The sequence below is a fragment of the Papaver somniferum genome, chromosome 11 (genome assembly GCF_003573695.1).
Source record: "Papaver somniferum cultivar HN1 chromosome 11, ASM357369v1, whole genome shotgun sequence".
NCBI lineage: Eukaryota > Viridiplantae > Streptophyta > Magnoliopsida > Ranunculales > Papaveraceae > Papaver > Papaver somniferum.
Window position 1 is genome coordinate 7855837 of NC_039368.1, and position 23594 is coordinate 7879430.

Sequence of the window (23594 nt, forward strand, 5' to 3'; positions counted from 1 at the left end):
AATGAAATCACCATTCGAATCATCGATCACCACCAACTTTTTAGTTTCTGTTCAATCTCGGCTACATCATCAGTTTCTGATTCTGACCATCTCGCCACCGACTGCAACCATCTTGGCATATAATCGAATTAGCCAAAACAGAGACCCACCGCAACTAGCGATTAATTTTTGTCCATCTGACAACCACTTCCCACTGATTGCAAAGCAAATCATTGCTGGAAATTACCACAGCACATCCAGAATTCTTCTTTAGGAAATGGGTTATACCTAATTCAATCTCCATTCAATTTGTCAACAAAGTATCATCAAATCCCAATTTATAACTTCTTCCCATGTAAATAATAATATGCATCAAAACCCCCATTCAAGTAATCCCCAAATAGACATAAATTATACCAAATCCATGCCTTACGAGTTGACGAAAACGATAATTACTTAAAGAACAAGAAGAGAGAAAGAAGCACAGGAAAAAAAAAAGTGCAGAAGAAAGAAACAAAATAAACCCCATTCTTGTTCGCAAATTTTGTTCTTCACGTAAGGGTTCGTTAGTCATTTTCTTATCTAGAATGAACCTGAGTCGTTGATCAGTTTTCACAAATGTACGGTCAGATATAGATTCGAATGATATGGTGGGCCTTAACAATTTTATCAATTTTGTTTACGATGGAGTTCTAATGGATCCCAACATTTGAGTGGGTTTTTTGTATCACAAGTTTGGTGATCTTGCTAGTTTTGTTAAAAAAAAAAAGAAATAGTGAGAAATGGGTAATGATTTAGAAAGGTTATAAATGGTAAACTAAATAAATAAAGAGTCTAAAACGACCCTGTATTTGGTTATAAGGTTTTGTTATTTTGTGCATCCATGCACAAGATAAGAGCCACTCATTGACATGGGAAATTGAAAAAACAAATAAAAATAAAATATAAAAGAAATAGTGTTTCTTTGCATTAAAGAATGTATTTGTAGAGAGAGAAGTTTAAAAACCAATGAATATTTGCATTCTCCAATGCAAAGAAACCTGGCTTGATTGGGGTATACCCAGATTAATTGGGGTATACCCAATTTTAAAGGGATTCTTTTTAAGAGTTTAGGGGGAGTCCTAATGGGTAAGTTACAAAACTACCCTTACCCTTTAAAAACCTATTACCCTAAATCAGTTTTAATCTTTTCATTTCATCTTCTTCTTTTCTTCTTCTTCTCCTCCACAACCATACCGGCTCCATCACCCCCACCACAATCAAAACTCGTCGATTCGAAAACTCCGATTAATCTTCATCAATGGATCCACCACGGCGGAATGGAACTCGTATGAAAGGAGCTAATCGAAAACCCAATGAGTATAACCCTGGAATTGCAAGTTTGGTTCAAAAGAAAGTGAAGAAAAAAACTGTCGAAGAAGAAAAATTCGCAGCCGCTGAAACACGAAAAATGGTGCGCTTAAGAAAGTAAGGGCTTACTTAAACTCACTCTAGTACTTCTATTTGATGTTTGCATGTCAAATTAGGTCATAAAAATCGATTCTTTGATTTTCAGTTATTATCGACGACAAGGTATTATGTTATCGACCTTGCCGACTTTTCATTGTTAGGGTTTGGCCGACAGGCTCTTTGTTTGAAGATCGTGCCGGCTGTTGAATACCTGTAACAGGTACTTGCAGGGACGGCAAGTTATTCAACCTCAGAACCTGCCGGCGACAATTTTTTTTTAGCCGGATTGGTTATAATTTTTTACCTTGCCGGCTGTATTTCAAGTTTTTTGTGTCTCTTGATGCCTTGAATTTTTAAAACCGGAATGGTATTTGGATAAAATCATGCCGGCTGTTTGTCAGCCGGCGATGTATGGGTAATGGACCTTGCCGACCTGTAATGTGGAAAATCCTTGTATCTCCTGTGTTCATATTTTTTATAAGCCGGCAAGTTATTTGAATGATACCCTTCCGGCTATAGTTTATCCGGCATATATGTTTTAGTCGACCCTTCCGGCCATTATTCCGCGGGATTGGTTATATTTGTGGACCCTGCCGACCTGTAATTATTTTTTTCTTAATTGTGTTTGTTCAGGTTGGAAAAGAAAAAGAAGAAAGCTATGAAATCTCTTAGTCCTCCTTCAAGATCTCCTCGTGTTGGTGATAAACTCTTGACTTTAACACATCGAGAGGAATACGTTGTGCCGGGAACGCTCAAGATCCGTGTACCGAATGATTCTCAACCACCATCGGAACCCAGTGATTCAGACGATACTCCATAGGAAGACCAATCAATTCCATCTGGTAGAAGAGGTGATGATGATGATGTTGATGAAAGAACTTCGACTGCTGGAGGAGGTAACAATGATGATGATGATGGTGATGAAGACATGCCTAATGTTGGAGGAGGTGATGATGATGGTGATGGAGATAAAGATAAGAAAATTGAAGAAGAAATTATTGAAGAGGTAGTGGAAGAAGAAGAAGAAGAAGAAGAAGAAGGCGATGGAGAATTAAGTCAAGTTAATGTTCAACAAACCGAAGATTCAACTTCAACTGAAACCGGAACGAAGAAGAGGGTGATCACTAAACCATCTAATTCTCACATGCCTCCCACTCACTTGATGCTTACACTGAAAAAAGGTGAGCTTCCAATAGGGACCCCAAGAGATGGTGAAAATGTTCTTTTTGGATACAAAGACTCATGGGCATGTACGATCCATAATACTATCGTAAGTAATCTCAATCCGTATTTGTTTTTTATTCAAGTATGTAACTATCTTAAATTTGCGTCAAGTGTTTGTATTTCTTTTCATTTTGTTTTTTTGGTATTTAGGATCACAAGCATGTTGTCCGTCTCATGAGGCGCCAAGCTTCGTGTTCAGTGACTAAGACTTGGGATCTTGATCTAGAATGTGAGGAGGTGAAAGTGATTGTCAAGAACTCCGGGTTGTGGCCTGCGGTGGAGAGTTCGAATATTGATCATGATATAGTTACCATATCTGCATTGTGTGAGAGGTTCTACGGAGGGACTGATACAATGTTATTCCCATTCGGTGAGATGGCGGCAACTCCCGATGATGTTCATCAAATTCTAGGCCTCTAGGTTGATGGAAAAGCAGTCAGTGAGTGATTCAATAATAAGTTTTCTTTCAAGGATATTTACGAATACAACTAGAAATTTTTCGGTTGGAATCAGAGTGAGACGGAGTCTATTCTTGAGAAGAAGGATGGTCGTCTAACCAAGAAGTTTAATCTGAAGAAGTTGAGGGACATATTATGGGAGACAAAGAAAAACTTTGATAAGGAAGGAAGGGTGAACCCGGTACGAATCAATGCTACCGCGTCAGCTTATGTGCTATACGTCCTGGGCAAATGTATCTTCCCCGACAGTTCCGGAAGCTTGGTCGACGTCAGTTACTTGCAACTATTGGATCCCTTAGATAAGATGCGTGAGTATTCTTGGGGTACTGTGGTGGTCTCCTTCTTGAACAATGAGTTGACAAAGTGTTCTAGGGCACTCACTGCACAAGTTAACGGAAACACATGTCTCTTCCAGGTAATTTTATTTTCTAAATCATTTATATTTGTAAAATTCTCGTAATATAAGATTCTTACTAAACATTTTTTTTGCATAAGTTTGGATATATGAGCACTTCCCTTATTTGTTCAAAACCAACTCCTACGTCAAAGTGGATGTGACTGTTGCGGTGGATAAGCCAAGAGCGCAAAGGTACAGTTTTAAGGGTACTCAGGATAAGGACATGCCGCAAAATCTTATCAAACTCCGAATCGCCATCGACAAATTCACTGCGGAGGAGGTGATATTTGATCCGTATCTAGATGCTAGAAAACAAGGTTTAATCCAAAGGAGAGATGAAGTTGCATTATACTACGGACCCTTGTTGTGCTCATCGGGATATTCAATGTACGATCCACATCGGGTAATGCGAGAATTGGGTTACGTCCAAGAAGAACCTCATTTCGATGAAGAAAAGACGTTCTTTACTTTGTTAAAGGATGACTGCTCCACGTCCCAAAAAACTATTAACGTCGCTTACGCTCCACCACCAGCTCTAGAACATTGGGATGATAGACGTGGCCGTAACATCGATGTGAGTCTTTTGGACGAGGTGACCACCGGTAATGAATCTAGTGAGAGATACATGGCGTGATAATTGGGTTGGGCTCGTCCTACTGTGATTAGGGAAATGACTGCTGAGAATTGGCTCGTAAGAGAAAGATGGCATCGAAAGACCCAACAACAAGTCTTAAGTTCTTTGTAAGTATTTTAGAGTTTCTGTTACTATTTTAAGATTACATTATCGAATCATTCTATTAATCATTTGTTGTTTAATTGAAAATATAAGGAGCAGTTGAATACCTTTGTGAAGGTGTTGTGTTGCACGAAAGACCGAGGAGAGCCTTTGTCGATTGAAGAGCAAAGCAAGCACATTGACCATGCTTGCAATATTGACAGTGAGGATGCCCATGAATTGTTCAATCAAGCTGATGATGAAGTAAAGAGGGAAGAAAAAGCCAGGAGGGAAGCACAAGCCAAGCTGAATGCTGACAAAAAGAGGGCTCGTTGCGGTCGTGGTGGTGAAGGTAGTAGTAGTGGTAGTGTTCCTAAACGGGGTCGTGGTCGTGAATGAATGCTTTCCATAGTTAATTTATTTATGTTGTGGTGGACAAATGTTTAAGTTAATGGTGTGGAAAAATGTTTTTTTTAAGGTTTATGGGACATGTTTTCGTATTTTGGACAAAAAATGTTGGATTTCTAGTTGTTCAATGAATGGTTTGTTTAGCTATATAAAGTTTCAGTATTTATACTGACATGCTTTTTTTAATATATACAGTGCCGACCACACCAGGGACGACAAGGTTTTGAACTGTCAGACTGCTGGCCCTGACAGCAGAAAATGCTTGCATACCAGGGTCGGCAAGGTAATCATATTAATACCAAGTCGGCTATTATACAGCCGACAGGGTATTATGTTATCGACCATGCCGGCTATTTGTTGCAGAAAAAACCTTCTCCTGATGCCTAAAATCATCATAAGGCCGGCATGGTTCTAAATTAAGGTCCTTGACGACCACAGCATGGCCGGCACGCTAGTGAACAAACACCTTTCCGACGGTTTAACATAAAATTGCCTGAACTCCTGATGCCTAAAAGTCATAAGGTCGGCATGGTAACAAAATTTCCACATTGTCGGCATGCTAATGAAAAAATACATTACCGACGGATACACGGAAGAAAATGTTCTCCTGATGCCTAAAATCAGCATAAGGTCGGCATGGTAAGAAACTTCCCACCCTACCGGCCAGGTTTAGTCGGCATATTGGGGAAAATAAACCTCGCCGGCGAATTCAAAATTCAAATTTTTTGCAAGTACAATTTCATTGATTGACTTGTACTTGGGCACTATAACGGTCAAATTTGGCCATCATCCTATTAATACACTACTTCTCTCTACAAAACAATATAAAAATAGTTCCATATACTCTCCAAAGCTCATATCATCATCATACACTCCATCTAACTCACCCAATATCTCTATACATATAACAATGGATTCATTTGATTCTAATGAAGATTTGTCAATCAACAAAGCTTGGTATGCGGAAAAATGACTTAGACGTCAATCCTCCGAAAGGGTGGATTCCATAACCCTTTGGGCTCAGGTACACAACAAATTTAGCCAATAGTTTGGGAATACGAATGCAAGAAGTGTTCAACAAGTGCACGATAGTCACCTTGTCATCGAAAACGCGATAGTTGCTTTTGTAGCTCCCCAACCTCGGATTTTTAACACTCTCCCCTTCACCTTGTCCATTGCACAATTTCTGGGTATTTTTGTGGTTTGTTTTACGTAACCCATGTTGTTTTATCTTCCAATGAAACACCACTAACAAATGTAAGTTTGTTTTTGTAGCACGAAGTCGTGAAAGTGCAGTACTTGGAGGAAAAGTTATAAGCATTCGCTTTCGATGCAAGCTATCACTTCTTGGCTGAGAGAATCCCGGAGGATAACCCGGACTACTTAGATGTTGTATCGTCTTCGGAGGAGGAATATTGATGGCTTTAGAAGTTTTTGTATAGGTTTTGTGGATAGACCTCTATGTAAACCCTCACGAGACTATAACTCGTCCACTAGGGTCGCCTAGGGGTTCAAAGGCTTGATGCACATGCTAAGTGCATCCGTTTTTCCGTCGACAATGAGTTGTATTTTATGTTTCAATCAATGTAGTAACGAAAATTGCATGAATAAAGTGAATTGCATCTATTAGAATTCAGTTTTTTTGGGGGATAACCAAAGTCGGCAAGGTTATAAGATTACTACAGTGCCGGCTAACTTCTAGACGGCAAGGTAAGAAAGTTAATAAATGCCGACTAAAAAAAGACGACAAGGTAATAAATCAATACCATGCCGATTACCTACGTATTTATAACAGTTTCTTGTGTGTCAAAAATATTACAGTCGGCATCTTCTTCATTCGTATACCTTGCCAGCCGCACTAAGTCGGCAATTTATTCATTCGTCGACCTTGCCGGCCTAGTATGGTCGGCATGATCTTCATTAGTTTACCTTTCCGACCTTTCATACTTTCAGAACTGAAAATGTGGATTTTTTCTTTGATATTGAGTATGATTTCATACAACAGATTTGCAATCACCTTTCAGAAGTGTTTCGGTTGTGTGCTTCATTTTCATTGCAAGAGATATTCTAAAAAAAAAAAAAATTCTCACAAAAAATCATCCCACAAAATTTCATAACTTCAATTCCTAAGTTTTAATCTATTCAATCAATCTAAACTCAATTAATTAACCTAATCAGAATTTTTAGTGTTAATTAAACAAGGACATATTAGCCATTTAGGAAATACAAGCTTAAGGGGTGGCTTGGTTTTACTTCATAATGACCAGATTTTGTCTCATTGGGTATACCCGAATTAATCTGGGTATACTGATGTGTTTTCAAGTTGTTGTAGTAATAAATAATAAAGTTCGTTCAAGACTTGTGAAGGTTGTGCTTTTAGATTTAAATTTTAAAACTAAAGAAAACAAAGCAAATTAAAACTGATTATATTAGAGAGACCGGGGTTCAGGATTTCACCATTCACCAAAATTCATGTAATTTAATGTTAATTTTTATCATGCAATTCTAGACAATATAACTCCAATCAAAAAAATTGTGATTCTAATCATTGCCTAAATTAGATTTTCAAAACATCAATTGTTAATCGCAAGAATGAAGTATTAAAAGCCCTAAACTAAGCATACTTCATCAAGAGAAAACACAACTAATTAATAAAAATCATTACTCAATTTTCATTCGGTGCAAATAATCATAAAAGAGTTGCATAAATAAATTCAAATAAATTTTACCACATAACTTTTGGAAGAATGGCTTCCTCCATCGCCCCGGAAGATTGGGTTTAGCTCATCATGTTGGAAACACACTCAAAATGTATTCATGGCTCAAAAAGTGTTTACAAGAAGAGAAAATAGTGAAACAGGAAATCTGCAACATCACATGCGCGTTGCAGACCGACTGTTTCAACTCTCAGCTGTTATGATGAAGATAAGCGTTACAAATATGAAGATAAATGTTGCAGAAGAGGATGAAGAAACTGTTACAATGAAGATAAATGTTGCAAACCAGTTGAAGAAACTGTGACAAGCATTTGAAGAAACCGTTATGACGGATGAAGAAATCGTCGCTGTTTCCCTGTTATTCACGAGCAGCAGCAACAAAGTTCTGAAAACTCTTGATTCACACTTCCTGAGCTCTCCTCTCGACCCCAAACTCTCCCTCCCCTTCTGTGTGATCTTAGGAACCTATTTATACATCATTGCGACAATGAATCTCCCAAAATCTCTTTATTTAATCCCATTATTTCTTTTATTCTCGAAAATATATTGTTTCCAAAAATCGTTTTCCTACGCGTCTGCAGCTGTATTTATTTCCTTCCATACCTTCTTCGCGCTCCAGAATATCGATCAACTCTTCCAAACACGTGCAGTACACGTTTAAATTCCTCACAACTCGTGCAAGTTCATGTTTTTCCTCCAACTCCCTGTTTGGATTAAACCAAGTTATCCAGCCAAATTTGATCGAAATAAACACCCATACTAGCTCTGTTAGGACATATCACAACTATCCATGAAGTTTCAGCGATTGAATCACACAAAAACTCCTCCAAACATTCGATCGAAATTCTTCCAGTGAAGTGAAATATTTTCCCGCCAAAATTGGTTTTGAATTTGAGAAGAAGATGTCCTCCCCTTAATCCTGTACGGATTTCCCTTTAGCACTTGCCTTATAGGGTGCAGATAGTAATTTTTGGGCGTAAATAGTAATTTTTCGGGGGTTTCTCCGGCACATTTTTGGGGTGCTTCCGGTGCATTTATGGGGTGCCTTTAGTACTTTATCCTGGGGGTGTAAAACACCACTTTTCGAGCCAATTTTTGCTGCAAGAGCTTATTTCTTTATAAATACCTACAAAGACATAAAATAACAAAATAAATACAAAATCGAGCACTAACAATACATACAATTGAGACATATTAGACACATAAATGCGTCTATCATATACCCCAATCAAGCCAGGCAAAGAAACACTATCTCTCTTATATTTTATTTATTTTTTCAATTTCCCATGCCAATGATTGGCTCTTAATGCGTCTATCATATACCCCAATAAGATAACAAAAATACATAATTACTTACATATTTGTGTAAACACATATTTTGATTTTCTTTGCGTGCAAACACTAATTTGAAGATTGTGTGACGCGTAATCACTCGTTTCTTTACCTAGGTATTTGTGTAAACACATATTTTGCTGGAAATGATATACTCACCGTGGAAAACCCATCGTGAATACACCTAGTGACACAGAAAAACCGAGTCCCTGTAAATCCCAGGGTGGTGGGTCCAAGGGATTGCTCACACTCGGTGATTTCTAGGTGAAAAAATCACGGTGAGTGTAGCAAAGCGGTATTTTGATTTCCCTTTTCTCCCACTTCCAAGAGTAGGCCAAACCGTGTAATTCTCACTTAAACCAAAAGTCTATGTCCAATAACAATCCGCTAAGTCTATGAGTCAAAAAATACTCATTTAAATTAAGATTGATAGATTTTTGGGTTTAGTATTTCAATATGCACTAATTTACGCTGAGTATGTAAACCTTTACGAGGAATATACTTTCAAAATACTACTTTCAAATCCGACATGGGCTTTTGTTCGCACTGAAAAAAGTACATAAAGTGAGTAATATGATAATATAAGTGTGAAGAAATCATTTCAATTTATCCTATGATGTTAGCTCAAAACTAGGAGTGTATATCCAACTATTGATTTGAAAATCCGGCATTGATCCAGGATAGTAAGAGTCAGAACCCATAGCAAGTCATATTTGCTAGAAAGTTCTACCAAAATGAACAGCAAATTTCTTCCTCAGTGAATTATAAGCGTAGAACGGTTGCACGACTTGATTAAACCCTAATGAATAGTTTCTAATGAAATGATAGGAACATCTGAGGGATTGAATTTTTCACCTCGTTCAATGACCAAAAAAATGTCATTTGATCCAAAATGTGTACAATGGGTCGAAAGGATTTTGTAGCAGAGAAGCAAGGTAGAGAAGCAACTCTCGAAGAAATAAAGGATGCTTATAGCGGTGAAAGGTGAATATTTTGAAACTATTGATTTTGTTCTAGATGATTTGAATAGCGTGAGCGAGGATCAGAACAAAACAGCAGCCAGTTTAACTAAATTTGTTCTGTGGCTCTATGAAATTTCAATTGGAAAGATCTAAATTTGTTGCAATTACTTCAGTCTTTATATTCGGTAAAAACGAATGACAAAGGATTCTGCATGGTGCTAACCTCGGCCCTGCAGACCCAACTCCTGTTATCGGGTAGTTGTTCCACTGGAACTGTAATTACTGGGAATCCAGTAATACACCCAAATAGGAAATAAACAAGATCTAAGACATAATAGATAACTTGGTTAAGAAATTCTTTATTGATCAACCACTCGGGGTAATGAAAGTACAAGTTTTGGATACAAGGAAACCCTAATCCCACAAACTAAGCAAGACTACTCCTACCCCAAAAGTTCGATCCCCTTTACATTGTCCAAGGGCCTCTATTTATAGACCTTACAATTCTAATGGAATACAACTCATTTTATTTCGTCCCTGGTCACCGTGTTCTCGTGGGTTAGTCTTTTACTTCGCCCAGACCATTTTCCATAAAGTTTCTCCCCTTCTTTCGCTGACGCCTTTGGAAACTTGTCGGGACAACTATCTCTTTTCTTGCTCAATAATTTACTGACTTTACAGGTTATCTTTTTATCCAAGTAATCTTACTTCGTCTATCTGATTTTGCGAACGATATCTTGTTGGGTACCCCAAGTGATCTTTTGTGTTTTAAATTCTTGTAGCGGGTTTCGTCGTCATAAAATACTATTTGGCGAATGGATTTTCTTACTTCGTTTCATCAGACAGTGATGATGACGATTCTGACTTTTGATTTGACAAGTCACTAACGGGGATACTTGGAAAATGATACGAGATCTTTCCACAAGATTTTCCGGGCATACTTCATGTCTTTTCCTGCGACCACGTGGCGATTGTCCTTTTGGTATCAACGGGAACAGTCTTTTCTGTTTCATTATATATATATATATATGAAAAAACGATGATTTTATATTTTTTACAAACTAAAAAATAATTCATAAGTATCTTATAAATGAATAATTTGATGATACAAAAACATATAAATAATTGAACGAATTTATTTTTTTATAATAAATCAAAATTATTATAAAAAAGCATATCCAAGGATCTCACTTTGAGAGATATATGCAAGGGTGTCTCTCTAAGGATTTGAGGTCCTAATCACTTGGACAGTATCAGTAGCAACACCACATAGATTCTGAAAATCGCGTTGCCTTTGTGCCAATCCATCAGGATAAGCTAGTGGAGGAGTGGCTGATCTAAAGGAATCTGTGCAATCCTCAGTACGTTTGGCAGCAATATCCAATCCTAAAAGCGCATCTCCAAGATCATAACCCAAATCTTCAACTGAGGCCTGAAGTGCACCCTTTGCATATCCATAAATATCACTGCATCCTGTGACCACTTTAATTGCGTTTGCATTAGTATAAGATTTAACAAGCTCGTCGAGTATGTATTTCGATATGTCCGCAGCTCTGGTTTCCGCAACATTAACCGTAATATTGGCTAGACCTAGCATATTGGCTTCTTGACTGGACGGATCGGCATTTAATGTAGATGTACATAGATCAGGTAACCGCGTCTTTTGACAAGTAGATTGGATCAACCCAGCGTCTCCTAATACAGACGATTCTTGAACGATGAAAATGAGGGAAAGAATAGAGATTAGGTAGACAACCGATGAAGCCATTTTTTTTTTATTTTTTTTTTGGATTATACTTTGATCTATAGAGAAGATTTGTATGTATAGTGGAATGGGGAAAGTTAATGTTGGAATGAAGAGTTTGATTATGGGAATCAAATATGCAAACTTCATTACACATTTAACATTTTTGGCACGAGAATATTTTGAACCCAAATCTTCAAGATACGTACCGTTTTTAAAAGATTTTCGATTGGTACACTTGGGAAAGAAACATCCATTAAAAGAATTTTGACGTGAAGAAGCTAGCGACGCGTCACGTGAGAAATGTTTGGGGCAAATTCTGGGTTACCTACCATTTTCGGATATGTTAGTAGCTCTTTTGGTTTGCTTGTGTTGTCAAGCAATGGTGTCAGTTGTTGATTTTGTATACACAAAATTGGTTAAAAAGACCAAAATCAACAATTCCTGGGTGAAATGTACAGTTAGATTTTGATACTGTTTAAATGGAAAAAAAATGTAAAAATAGACAAGATGTAACCAGTTTCATCGTGCCCATTTTTAAATATTTTTTCTTATTTTTAATTTACACAGGATGTATCCAGTTTCATCCTTGCTATTTTTTAAATTTAAGTTAGAATGAAACCAGTTTCATCCTTACTATTTTTTTAGCCATTTCACCCAAATTATTTTTTACTCGTCCATTTGAACCGTGATTTAAAAATATTTGGACAAATGACCCATTTTCCGTTTTGTATAGTGGGTGTAGACTTGTAGTACGGTTGAACTCAGTATAAACCAACTCGAATTACACTGACTCGAGATGGGATGGTATTGGACCCAGGGTAGTAGTTTAGCTATGGGTCGGCAGATCTGTGACGGTGAACTTAATTGTCACGAAGAAAATCAAAACGGGATGAGAAGCCCTTTGGTACAAATGTCCGGCAGATCTGAATTTGGTAAAAATAAAACCACCCAAGTCTATGAAAAGGAATAGTAAGAGAAATGTAACTGGAATCAAACACAACTACTTATTTTATAAATCTCTTAATTATTTGGAACCTAGTGGATCATTCCCGATAACAATCCGTAACCAAGGTTTATCTAATTATATGGCATGCATATATGCACAAATAGTTTTCCTAGACTCTGTAACTTGGGTGACGTCCTTCTGATAATGTAATTCCTATAGATTAAGCTTCCCCACTGTCTAAGAAATGGTACAGATTAAGATTGGTGCTTGGATTCTTCACCCGCACTTAAATGTACTCGAAATTCATAGAAGTTATTAACCCAGCGACCGCCCTAGTTTGCTCCACTATCTCAATCTTCCATTTCCAATTGTCTTTAGTTTCTGAATTCATTTATCTTTCTTTAGAAATTTGATAGCACATTTAAATATACATGTATTCAAGTGAATTTCCACCTAACATGTCCAATGCTAAATGAATCATTGATGAACCGACAAAATTTAACAATAAATGAATGGACAATGACTAATTGTCACATGAAGTAGGCATGAGAGTAATAAACTCTATTCCTGGCGAGATGGAACAAAAGGTTAGTTTCTGCGGTGATGTTGAATGGATCACCGGCCATCATGACTCCTTTAAAAGAGGCCCTGCATACCAACTTCTGTATACTAGCACTACGGCACAAGTGCAGGCAGTTTAACAGATGAAAACCTTTAAATAAGTTAGAACGCTAGTGTCAGTTTTTGGCAGACACTACGTTGCTTCGGATTAACAGAAAAAATAGCCGTCAGTTGCTAAGAATAAGATCATCACGTTTGAGCCACATATTACATCTGGGTCAAGGTTTATCGTCTAGGCAGAGTATTACCACTACAGTTACTCTTATCTTCTAGGAAAGACGATACAAGGGAGATCAGCGTTTCTAAAGAGTTGGATAAGCCTAAAAACATCCCGAACTCTGTTCGGTAGGACTTGTAATCCATGAACTGCCTGGTTAACAATGCTATTTCTAAAGGCACCCTAATACCCTACTAATGCATCACATTTGTAGCTTCTGTTACTTTTGGTGTTTTTTCATTAAGGCTAAGTTCTATGGTCTAGATATCTAGCTGCTAGATTGGCCATCCACGTCAGTTTGGGCAACCTCCTAAGTCCTATGGGATGGCGAATTAGAAACGAAACGCTGAACAATGCAGCGTCCAGGTGAATGCCGAACCGAGCAGCGTTGACCTGGTCAGCTAGGTTGACGACGCTGAACGGATCATCGTTCAAGAGAATCGATATTTTCCACAGAAGCTCGAATGTCTCCCCCATTTTCATTTCTTCACATAATTTTCACTTCTCTCCCGAAAATGCTTCTTCAAGATCATGAGTTGTAGAAAAAAAATTCAAATTCCTTCAGTGGGTTTCTTATTTATCGGATTTGTGATCGATTGAAGGTGGTTGGTGCGATTCCATCCACGAAATCATTCGAGATAAGAAATTTAATTTTTAGGTTAAAGGTTCATGATTTTTGATGCGATTTCATTCAAATTGATGATTGATTCTTTCTTATTTAGATATACCTTTTTAATAATTTTTTAATTTTAAAAAAGAAAATAAAAAGATAAAAAAGGGAAAACAGGAAACCACTTAAAAGACGTGGCCCAATTATAGAAGCGGGAACGTGCACCCCGATTTTAGAGGGTGCACAAATTTACACTCATAACCCTGGTGTATCATTTCTGATAAGAATCTGAAACCCAGATTTATCTAATTAAAGGATGTAGTAGCATAAAATCGCTCAATACATCCAAGGATGGAAATACTAAACTAAACCAAGGTGAAGATGCATGAACAAACATGAACACAAAGATATACGTGGTTCGGCGTGATTACCTACGTCCATGGGGTGAAAGGAGTGATTAATATTACTTCAAGTTTGGTTACAAGTGATGAACTCTCACAATAATGACTTATTTTCTCTCTAAGTGTGAACTCTCTCTCCTTTCCAACCAGCCACTCACTCTCTAGATGCCCTTATATTTATAGGCCAAGGCAGGGATACGACGAAGTTACAGTGTAAATCCTGGTGCATCCATCTCGTTGTTCCTCCTCGGGCCTACCTTGATGTTCCTTCGATCTATCTACTGGGATGATACAGTAGGGTCTCCCGACAGTTTTGCGTCCGAGGCCGATCCTTTAATGTTATTTAGTCTGAGGTTTCCTTCTCCCTTCTCGCCGCTTCGTCTTGACTTTGTATCTTAGTTTGACCGAGTGTCTTCTGGTCTTCTGTCAGCTTTGCCAGGTGATGAGAGACTTTTCACATCCTACAGCTAAATGGTTGTCACGCTCGTCCCTCGTGATTTCTCTTTGTTTGTGCCCGTTTAAGTTATTCATTGCTTCTCTTCCTTCGTTTCTTGGTGCAACTTAGCCTGGGATCTTGCCACCTAGACCTGTGGATTATTTACACCTACATTTATGCCCCTTCTTTCACTCGTGTGCTTGACACGAGGGGAAGAAAATTGCTCGACTTTCCACGCCCCTAGTCATGCCGCGAATTCCGCCATGCAGTTCCCCACTACTACTGCCTTTATGACCTGTAACTGCTGCTGACGGTTACGATGCCTTTGAGTATAAATTGTGCGGTTTCTGCTTCTAATCACCATTTGTGTATTCCTACAGAATAGAAAGTTTCTCTCTCTGTGCGATTATACTCCTTTCTTGCTACCATTAATTCTGGTGACCCTTCTCCACTTTCGCTTTCTTCTTTGGATTTCAAGTCGACGGCGGCTGCTTTGGTTGGTTTTCTTCCTTCATTGCCCTTTCTTCTGTTTGTCTTCGGGTTTCGAGCTCTCCCTTTTGTTCTGTAATGGAAACTTCTTCTCCACCCATGACTTAAAAGAGGTGTGTGAGTGATATTTTTTCTGATAGTGATGTCGTTTCCCTTGATTATTTGTTTTTGCTAGAAAGTCCTTCCCATCATGATTATCGTGCTATGCAATCCCTTTTCCCTGACATCTCTCCGTCGTTTCCATGTAGGGCTGATAAGAGAATTTCTAAGGAACTGTCTGATGATGAGTTCATTAATCAGTTGAAGGAAGAATTCGGCCTTCAGAATTATGAGGTGACTCTTATCTCGGGACAAACGGGTGTGTTGAGGAAAGCCGATGTCGACAAGTTCGAACAGTCGTCCGAGGCGGTTATTATTGCTAGGGGGAAGATCGAGCTTGGTCTTTGTCTCCCGCTGTATGATCCTAAAAGTCCCTTATACTATGAGGTGTTGTCACAGCTTCGTCCTCCCCGAGGTTTGGCTCAGTGGAATGGAAACACTTATCGCCTGATGAAAGAGTAGAAAAGGCGAGGCGATGGTCACTGTACTGAGGCAGAGTAGTCGACCTATAAACCATCTGATGCCCCAGCATACACTTCTGCCAGTTTGTTGCTAATTATCGGAGCGGGACTACTACCAACGGTGATCTTGCTGGATTCGCCGCTAGTCCTCATCGTCAGAAGGTTCTCCCCGATGGTGTTGCTAGGCTAATGTTGGATTACGATCCTATTGGTAAAGGTTCTAACAAGCGTGCTCGTCATACGAATGACCCTTACTGGGATCGGGTTCCACTCCTCGTTCGTGGTCAAATTTTACATGGTATCTTTCCTCCTCCAGAGCTTCCCTTCGAGCCTTACCATTTCTGGGTTATTAATGATGATAAGGTATGTTTTTTTTTCTTATTTTTCTTCGTCCCATGTTGTACTGGCTCGGGTTATTGATTATATTTTGGTTGTTGTAGGTTAAGTCTCAGAGCGAGCCTGTTAAGGCAGCTCTAATTTCTAAGAAGAGAAGTGCTAGCACAAGGGTCGAGTAGGATCAGGGGAAGGTAACAAACATACAACCTTAGTCCTAAGTACATGTACTTGCCCCTGTTTTTTGCCTTCACATGGTCTGACGTAGGGCCTTGTGCAGAAAATGCCTAGGTGCGAGGATGAGAGTGCTGGGGGGTCCGAGGTTCAAGAGGGTGAGGATTTTGATGATCGGCGTCCCATATCTCATTTTTTGAAGAGGTCGCTAAAAAATTGCTCTGGCGTCTCGTCTGCAGCTGTAGGTGGTGAGGTTCAGGTTGAGGAGCATATCCCAAGGCGCAATCCTCCTCGGGGTAGATCAGTAACGAAGGGTGAAACGCCGAAAGACTGGATATTGTGATCGAGATTCCTGATCAGGATGATGAGGACGACATCTTCAGCGATGATGATGAGGATGAAGCTAAGAAAGATGATGATGTTGCTGTTATGGTTCCTGGCTTGTAGCCTAGCGATCCAGGGCCGGCTGAGACTCTTGTGCTGGATAAGGTGTCTACTGCTAAGACGGAGGCGTTGCAGAGGTTTCCCCAGAATATCTCTGGGTCGTCATCAAGCGTCCAAACTTAGTTTACTATATCGGACCTTGTGTGCAATTCTATCGGTGCCCTAACTTCTGTGAACTTTGGTTCCTATACCGATGAGCAGATGATCGCCGCCGTTCCCCAGTATGCTGACATATCGTATACCTTTGACACCATGTGAGTATCTTACTTGCGCGCATCTAAATTTTGTTGGACCTTGCTGACACACTTTGTCTTGGACGGTGAATCTTCATTCTATGAATCGGGCGAGGTTAGAGGCTGCTCTTCGGCGAAGGGAGGTTCAGCAATTTGAGGCTGTGAAACTTCAGCTGCAGCAGGAGAAGAAGCGATCACGCAATCTAGAGATCGAGCTTGTTGCCGTCCGAGGTATGTTGTTGAGATATCTGCAGTTTTTGATTGAGTTTCTTCATGTCAATATCCTAAGTCTAGTGTTATCCTTTTAACCGAGATATCTAGTATGAATCTAGACGTTTCTTCGGAATATCGTCTTACGAAGAGAAAATGGGATATTGAAAAGGATCATGTGAAAAATCTGCTGCAACGAATATCTAACAAAGATGGCAGAATAGATCGCCAGGAAGACGAGATCAGGCGTCTTCCGGAAGAACTGGAGCGATGTCGGAGATTCGAGTATGTGCCTGAAGAGATGGACAATCTTCGGGTTCATCTGGGTGAATTTCAAAGGCTCGCCGCCGATAAAACATTATTGGCTGATAACTTGGAAAGTCAGAATCACTCCCTAAGGCTTCAAAACTGAGATTTGCATGTGGATTGGCAACGACTCTTGAAGGAGAAGGTTGTAGCTTAGCGGTTAAGTCGGGAATAGTGTGAGATGATTAAGGGTTTCGGAAAATTATCCCAAGACTTGGAATGGGCGCAGGCTCAGTTGTCGGCCCTTCAATTATCCCAAAACCGCAAAAGGACCGAGTGGAATGGTCATAAAAAGTATTTCCCCGCCAATGAATTCAACGAGCAGTCTTATAACGAACTAACCTCAAGACTTTCAAAGGCCGATGATGATCTGTCCAAATCTGTGGAGTCGCTAGAAATTGTGCTACCAACCCTTTCAGGTTTCTTGAGAGCATGTCACATTCATTCTGGGATTAGGACGATTTTTTTTCCCTTTGTTGTTCCATGCTGTCTTAGTGCCCCGGGCTAACCGTGTTGTTTGTGGTGGTGTCGCAGTTGAACAGGGCCGAGCCCGAGATCTGGAGAAGAAAGTCCTTGGCCTCGAGCGAGAGGTTGGGAAACTTCATAAGAGTGAGGCCGATATGAAGGCGAAGGTTGTTACTTCCGAGGAGGCTTCTCAACAGCTGAACCAACAGATTGATAGAGAAAGGATCTCCTACAAGTCCGATCTCGCCGAGAAGATTATTGTTGGTGTCAATCATTATATCGAGAAGAAATGTCGCGAGGTCGCTCTGAAGAAAGTAGGATCCAAAGCTTCTCCAACACAAGAATGATTCTGTCTTTTGTGGTGCTGCGTCACTAATTTTCCCATGATCTCGGGTTGTAATTCGCTTGAAACTTTAACCCCCTTTTCCTTGATTGCATGTTTGATGCCGTATTCATGGTTGTTTCCTTTCTTGACACCTTTGTCCTTTTATTTCGAACTCCTTAAGTTGTTAATCAGTCACTCTACGTTTTATATATGAAATAAAGCAATACTAAAAAATCATTTCTGTCGAACACACTCGATAGGGAGGGTCATCGGGTCCAATTCCATGTCCCGACCGAGGTATCTCATCACTATCTCTTAGATTCAGTGGGAGGGTAATAGTTGTTCTAGATGCTAGGTTCGACGACACCGAGTGGTTATCGACCAACCAACTCGGGCAAATGGGCACGACCACTTGCGATGGGGGTAACCTTTCAGATGTAACTAGGTTACCTAGTTGAGAAGAATTCGTATATTAACAACCTTTTGCATTTGGTTTCCAACCACCAGTACCTTTAGGCTACCTCGGCACTTTCACCCTGCCCCTGCCCCGAGTATCGAATAGCCAGTCGATTATAAGTCACCTCGGCATTTGCGCACTGCCACTGCCCCGAGTACGAATGACCATTCCAGTGTAAGTCACCTCGTCACTTGCGAACTTCCATTGCGCCGAGTTCGAATGACCATGTGAGTGTAAGTCACCTCGGCACTTGCTCACTACTATTTCCCCGAGTTCGAATGACCATTAGTCTCTCATGTCATGTTTCCTACCCCTTGTGGTTTTAAGGAAATAAATGACAAGATGTCGTACCTGTTTTGCGTGTACCCTTTCATGGGTGATAGAGTTTCAAGTGTTGGACATTCCAGGGCCTCAGTTCGGGTGTTCCGTCCGGCTTCAATATCTTATATGCACCTTATCCTACTTTCGACACGGCTGTGTAAGGTCCGCCCCATCTCGCCGACAGTTTCCCACCCTTTTTGCCACGTTCATAGATCAGTAATTCCTTTAGCACCAATTTCCCGGGTTGGAACTCTCTCGGTCAGACTAGTTTGTTATATTCTCTTTGTAACCTTCTTTGGTAGTTCTCCATCTTTTGCAGCACCATTTCTCGTGTTTCCTCCAGGTCATCAAGCTTGGGCAGGAATAGGTCGTCTGAGATGTTTCTTATCCATGTCTCGGTTCTTGTAGTGGGTATCATTGCCTCGGTTGGTAATATGGCTTCCGTTCCATAAGTGAGCATGAAAGGCGATAGTCCAGTTGCCTCCCTTCGAGTGGTCCTATAATCCCATAGGACATTGTAAAGCTGTTCACACCACTCCCCATACTCTCCGTGCAACTTTTTCTTTAAGTTGTCGGCGATGGTTTTGTTTGTAATCTCGGCCTGTCCATTACTCTGAGGATAAATGGGGGTAGCATTGCTCTTCCTAATGTTATAAGTGTTAAATAGTAAGTCAATATTTTCCCTTGTAGTTGTTTTCCATTGTCCGAGACGATTGCTGCTGGTACACCAAAACGGCATATGATATGCTCCCAAATGAATCTGAAGACGTCCTTGTCCCGGGTGTGCTTTAAAGGTGCAGCTTCTACCCACTTGGTAAAATAGTCCGTGGCCACAATTAAGTACTTTCTCTGCCCCGATCCGACATGAAATGGTCCTACAATATCGATCCCCCACTTGGCGAAGGGCCAGGGATTTATCACCGAGTTTAGGGACACTGCCGGCGAGCGTATTTTCTTTCCAAACTTTTGGAATTCCTTGCAAATTAGGCCATTTTCTTCGCGTCATCATTCATATAAGGCCAGAAGTAACCCATCATTTTTTTTCCCTAGCCGACAAACTCCGACCAGAGCTTTGATTCCCTGCCGCACCATAGTGTAGTTCATTCAAGATCGACTGCCCCTCTTCTTTACTCAAGCACCTCAGGAGCGGCCCTAAATAGGATTTTCTGTATAGAATGCCATCCCTCAATTCATATGCGGATGATTTACTCTTGATTTTATTTATCTTATGTCGGCCTTTGAGTAGCTCGCCTGTTTCTAAGTACAAATGATCGGTTTACGCCAGTCGCCTTCCTTGTATCTATCGGCTGGGTTGACTTCCACATAAGATTTCCCCCTGGCACTTCTAGAATAGAGAGCGTAAGGATCCTCATTACACGAACGCCATCGACACTTGGATCTCTTAACATAGATGCGATATATGACAAGGCGTCGGCATGTCGATTATCTTTTCTGCATATATGTCGAAACTTGATGCTGGGGATTTGGGCGATGTAGAATTGGGAGAGTTCCCAATACCTTTGTAAAACCGGATCTTGAGTAGCATACAGGCCAGTTATTTGACGAATCACCAGTTGTGAGTCGCTGGTTAGTCTGACATCTTGTATCCCCATTTCTACGAGTAACCTTAGGGCATGGATTACGCGCTCGTATTCGGTAATATTATTCGTCGCCTTGAACTCCAATCTGAATGAGTGGACGATCTTCTTCCCCTTTGGTGTTGTAAAGACTAACCCCAGGCCCGATCCCTCTTTATTAAATGCCCCATCGACAAATACCTCCCATCGTGTCGGGCTACTTGTGTCCATAATATCGGACGGATCGTCTCGGTCCTCCTCCATGCCCGGTATCTCCTCCACTTCGTCCTTATCGCTTAGTGGAAAGTCGTCCAAAAAATCTGCTAACACTTGAGCCTTTACGTCCGTTCGCATTTCATAGATGATGTTAAACTGCTTGATTTGAGCTCCCCATTTGGATATCCTTCTAGATCGCCCCGCATTGTCCAGCACTACTTCAATGGGCGACTTCGTTAATACCCAAATCTGGTGGGCCTGAAAATAAGTTCTTAGATTCTGAGTTGCGAACGTTAATGCTAAAATCATTTGCTCGATTCGGGTATAGTTCTTTTCGTCCGGGATTACTGTCTTGATGATGAAGTAAACATGCTTTTCTTCCTTTCCCTCGTTCTTAACCAAAAATGCACTGATGGCATATGATGTTGCCTCTAGATATATGGTAAGGACTTCGCTGGGCTCGGGCCTCTACAACACAGGGAGGCTTGCGAGGTGTAGTTTGATGTTTTGAAGGGCCTCCTCACACTCGTCCGTCCATCTGAATTTCTCTCCCTTCTTAAGTGTACCAAAGAAGTTTTTACATCCGTCTGACGACCGGGATACGAATCGTCCCAACGCTGCCAAGCTTGCGTTTAATTTTTGCAAGTCTTTTACTGTCTCCGGTGAGGGAATTTCGAGAATGTCCCTTACCTTGTAGGGATCGGCCTCTATACCCTTGGGCGTGATGATATATCCTAGGAGTTTACCCGATGTGACCCAGAAGTCGCACTTTGCTGGATTCACTTTCATCTTAAACTTTTTCATTGTTTAAAAGGACTCCCGGAGGTCTCGGAGGTGGGTTTTTGCCAGTCGGCTCTTTACCAACATGTCGTCGATATACACCTCGATGGTGTCATGGATCTTGTCTTCGAACATATCCCCTACTAGTCTTTGGTAAGTGGCGCCTGCATTTTTCAAACCGAACGACATCTTTGTGTAACAGTATAAACCCCTGGGTGTAAAGAAAGAGGTGTGTTCCTGGTCCTCGAGGGCCAGAGGGATCTGGTTATATCCTGAATATCCGTCCATCAGTGTTATCGCTTCGTGCCCTACTATAGATTCCACCAGATGATCGATGCTTGGTAGGGGGAAACTGTCCTTCGTACAAGCCTTATTTAGATCGTTGAATTCGATGCAGACCCTGACTCCTCCTTTCTTCTTGGGCACTATCACTATGTTAGATATCCATTTGGGGTATTGAGATTTTCGGATGATTCTTGAAGCTTGTAGTTTCTTTAACTCTTCCTCAACTGCCGCCTGTAATTCTGGTGCGATTCGCCTCATCTTTTGTCGGACCAGTCCGAAGCTTGGATCTATTTTCAAATGATGACAGCGTATCTCCGGATCAATGCCTTCCATCTCGTACGAATTCCATGCGAAAGCGTCCATGTTATCTCGCAGAACTGCTATGAGATGGGTCGCTTTCTCCTCCGATAATAAGGATCCGATTCTTAATATCTTCGGCTCCTCGATGGTACCTAAGTTGATTTCTCAGGTGGGTTCTATGGACGAGAAGTTTGGCTTCGGTTCGTTCATCGGCGCCGTTCCGTATGATTGCTATAACGATTCCTTTTCGTTGGTTCCATATGACATGACCGCCTGGGAGATTACCTTTTCCAGCTCTTGAGAAGCCTCGGCTTCCTTGGCTTTGTTCTTTTCCCTCCTTTGTCGTTCTCGCCTTTTATTGTTTTGTTGAATATCGACTTCCATACATTGTCTGGCCTCTTGGGAATCGCCAATAACCTCCACTACTCCTTTGTACGTTGGGAATCTTAGCCTTTGATGATAGGTCGACGCTACCCTCTTGATTCCGACGATCCAAGGTATCCTGATGATTGCTTCGTAGGGCGAGACGACATCGACCACGCAGAATGTGGTTAGCGTATCGAGGTGTCCGCCCCAATATGACACTCTTAAAGTTACCTCGCCCTTTGGGATAGTCACGGTCCCATTGAAACCGTAAATTCGATATGTTGACGGAATCAGGATGTCATTCGATAGCTCCATTATTTTGAAGGTATCATATAAAAGTACTTCAATCGATCTCCCACTGTCTACCAAAATTCTCTTCACTCCACATTCTTCGATCATCAAAGTGATAACCAAGGGGTCCCCATGGGCTTGGCCATTTAGTTGTACATCCTTTGCAGATAACGAGATAGGTTGCATCATCCATGGCTCCATTGGAAAGGTCTTGGCCATACTGAAAATTTATTTGTCGTCACGGTCTCTCTTATGAATTCTTGATGTGATCACCAAGTTCAGGTCGTACCCCTGGGTAGCCGAGTGCGAAATGGTGTTGCATGGAAACGTAGTGGGTCAGTCGACTCTGACTTGGTGGACTGGTACCTCGGGTATGGTAGCTGGTGGTGTTGCTTGTCAGACGAACTGCCTCAGGTATCCATCTCGGATTAAGTGTTGTACGATGTCTTTTACTTCTCGGCAATTGTTGGTAGAATGGCCCCGATACTGGTGATAGTGACAGTACTCGGGGTGATCCTTTGTCTCTTCGAATTGTACTCCCCTTGAGCTTGGGTAGATGATGACGTTTCTATTCTCGACCTCTTTGAAGATTTCTTCTAGTGTAACATTCAAAGGAGTGTAGGCCCTTGCTTCGTGTCGGGGCCTTTTTCCTTTCTCGACCCACTCTTTCTTTCCTGCTCCTCTCGGTGGTGGTCCTGGCCGTTTATCGGGTCGCCTGGGGGTCTCACTTGTGGTCGTCCGAGCCGCTGCACTTGCCTCCTGCACTCCTCGGTCATTTGATTCCTCCTATATTTCCATCGGTCTGTCAAATTTCTCAGAGGCTCCTGGAATCTTCGGGCTAGG

The 23594-nt window shown here is 40.8% G+C and overlaps 2 protein-coding genes across 2 annotated transcripts; both read right to left on the reverse strand.

Annotated features, from left to right (window-relative positions):
- Window positions 1-10860: 10860 nt before the first annotated feature.
- Window positions 10861-11409, reverse strand: LOC113324034 (pectinesterase inhibitor 28-like). The gene has a single exon (XM_026572373.1). The coding sequence runs from the start codon at window positions 11407-11409 to the stop codon at window positions 10861-10863; it is 549 nt and encodes a 182-aa protein (XP_026428158.1).
- Window positions 11410-22325: 10916 nt separating this feature from the next.
- LOC113324035 lies at window positions 22326-22775 on the reverse strand. Its single transcript, XM_026572374.1, has one exon. It carries the CDS (start codon window positions 22773-22775, stop codon window positions 22326-22328), a length of 450 nt encoding a protein of 149 aa, XP_026428159.1.
- Window positions 22776-23594: the final 819 nt, after the last annotated feature.

Coding starts and splice junctions, on each gene's coding strand:
- LOC113324034 (XM_026572373.1), bottom strand. CDS start 11,409: ATGGCTTCATCGGTTGTCTACCTAATCTCTATTCTTTCCCTCATTTTC.
- LOC113324035 (XM_026572374.1), bottom strand. CDS start 22,775: ATGGAGCTATCGAATGACATCCTGATTCCGTCAACATATCGAATTTAC.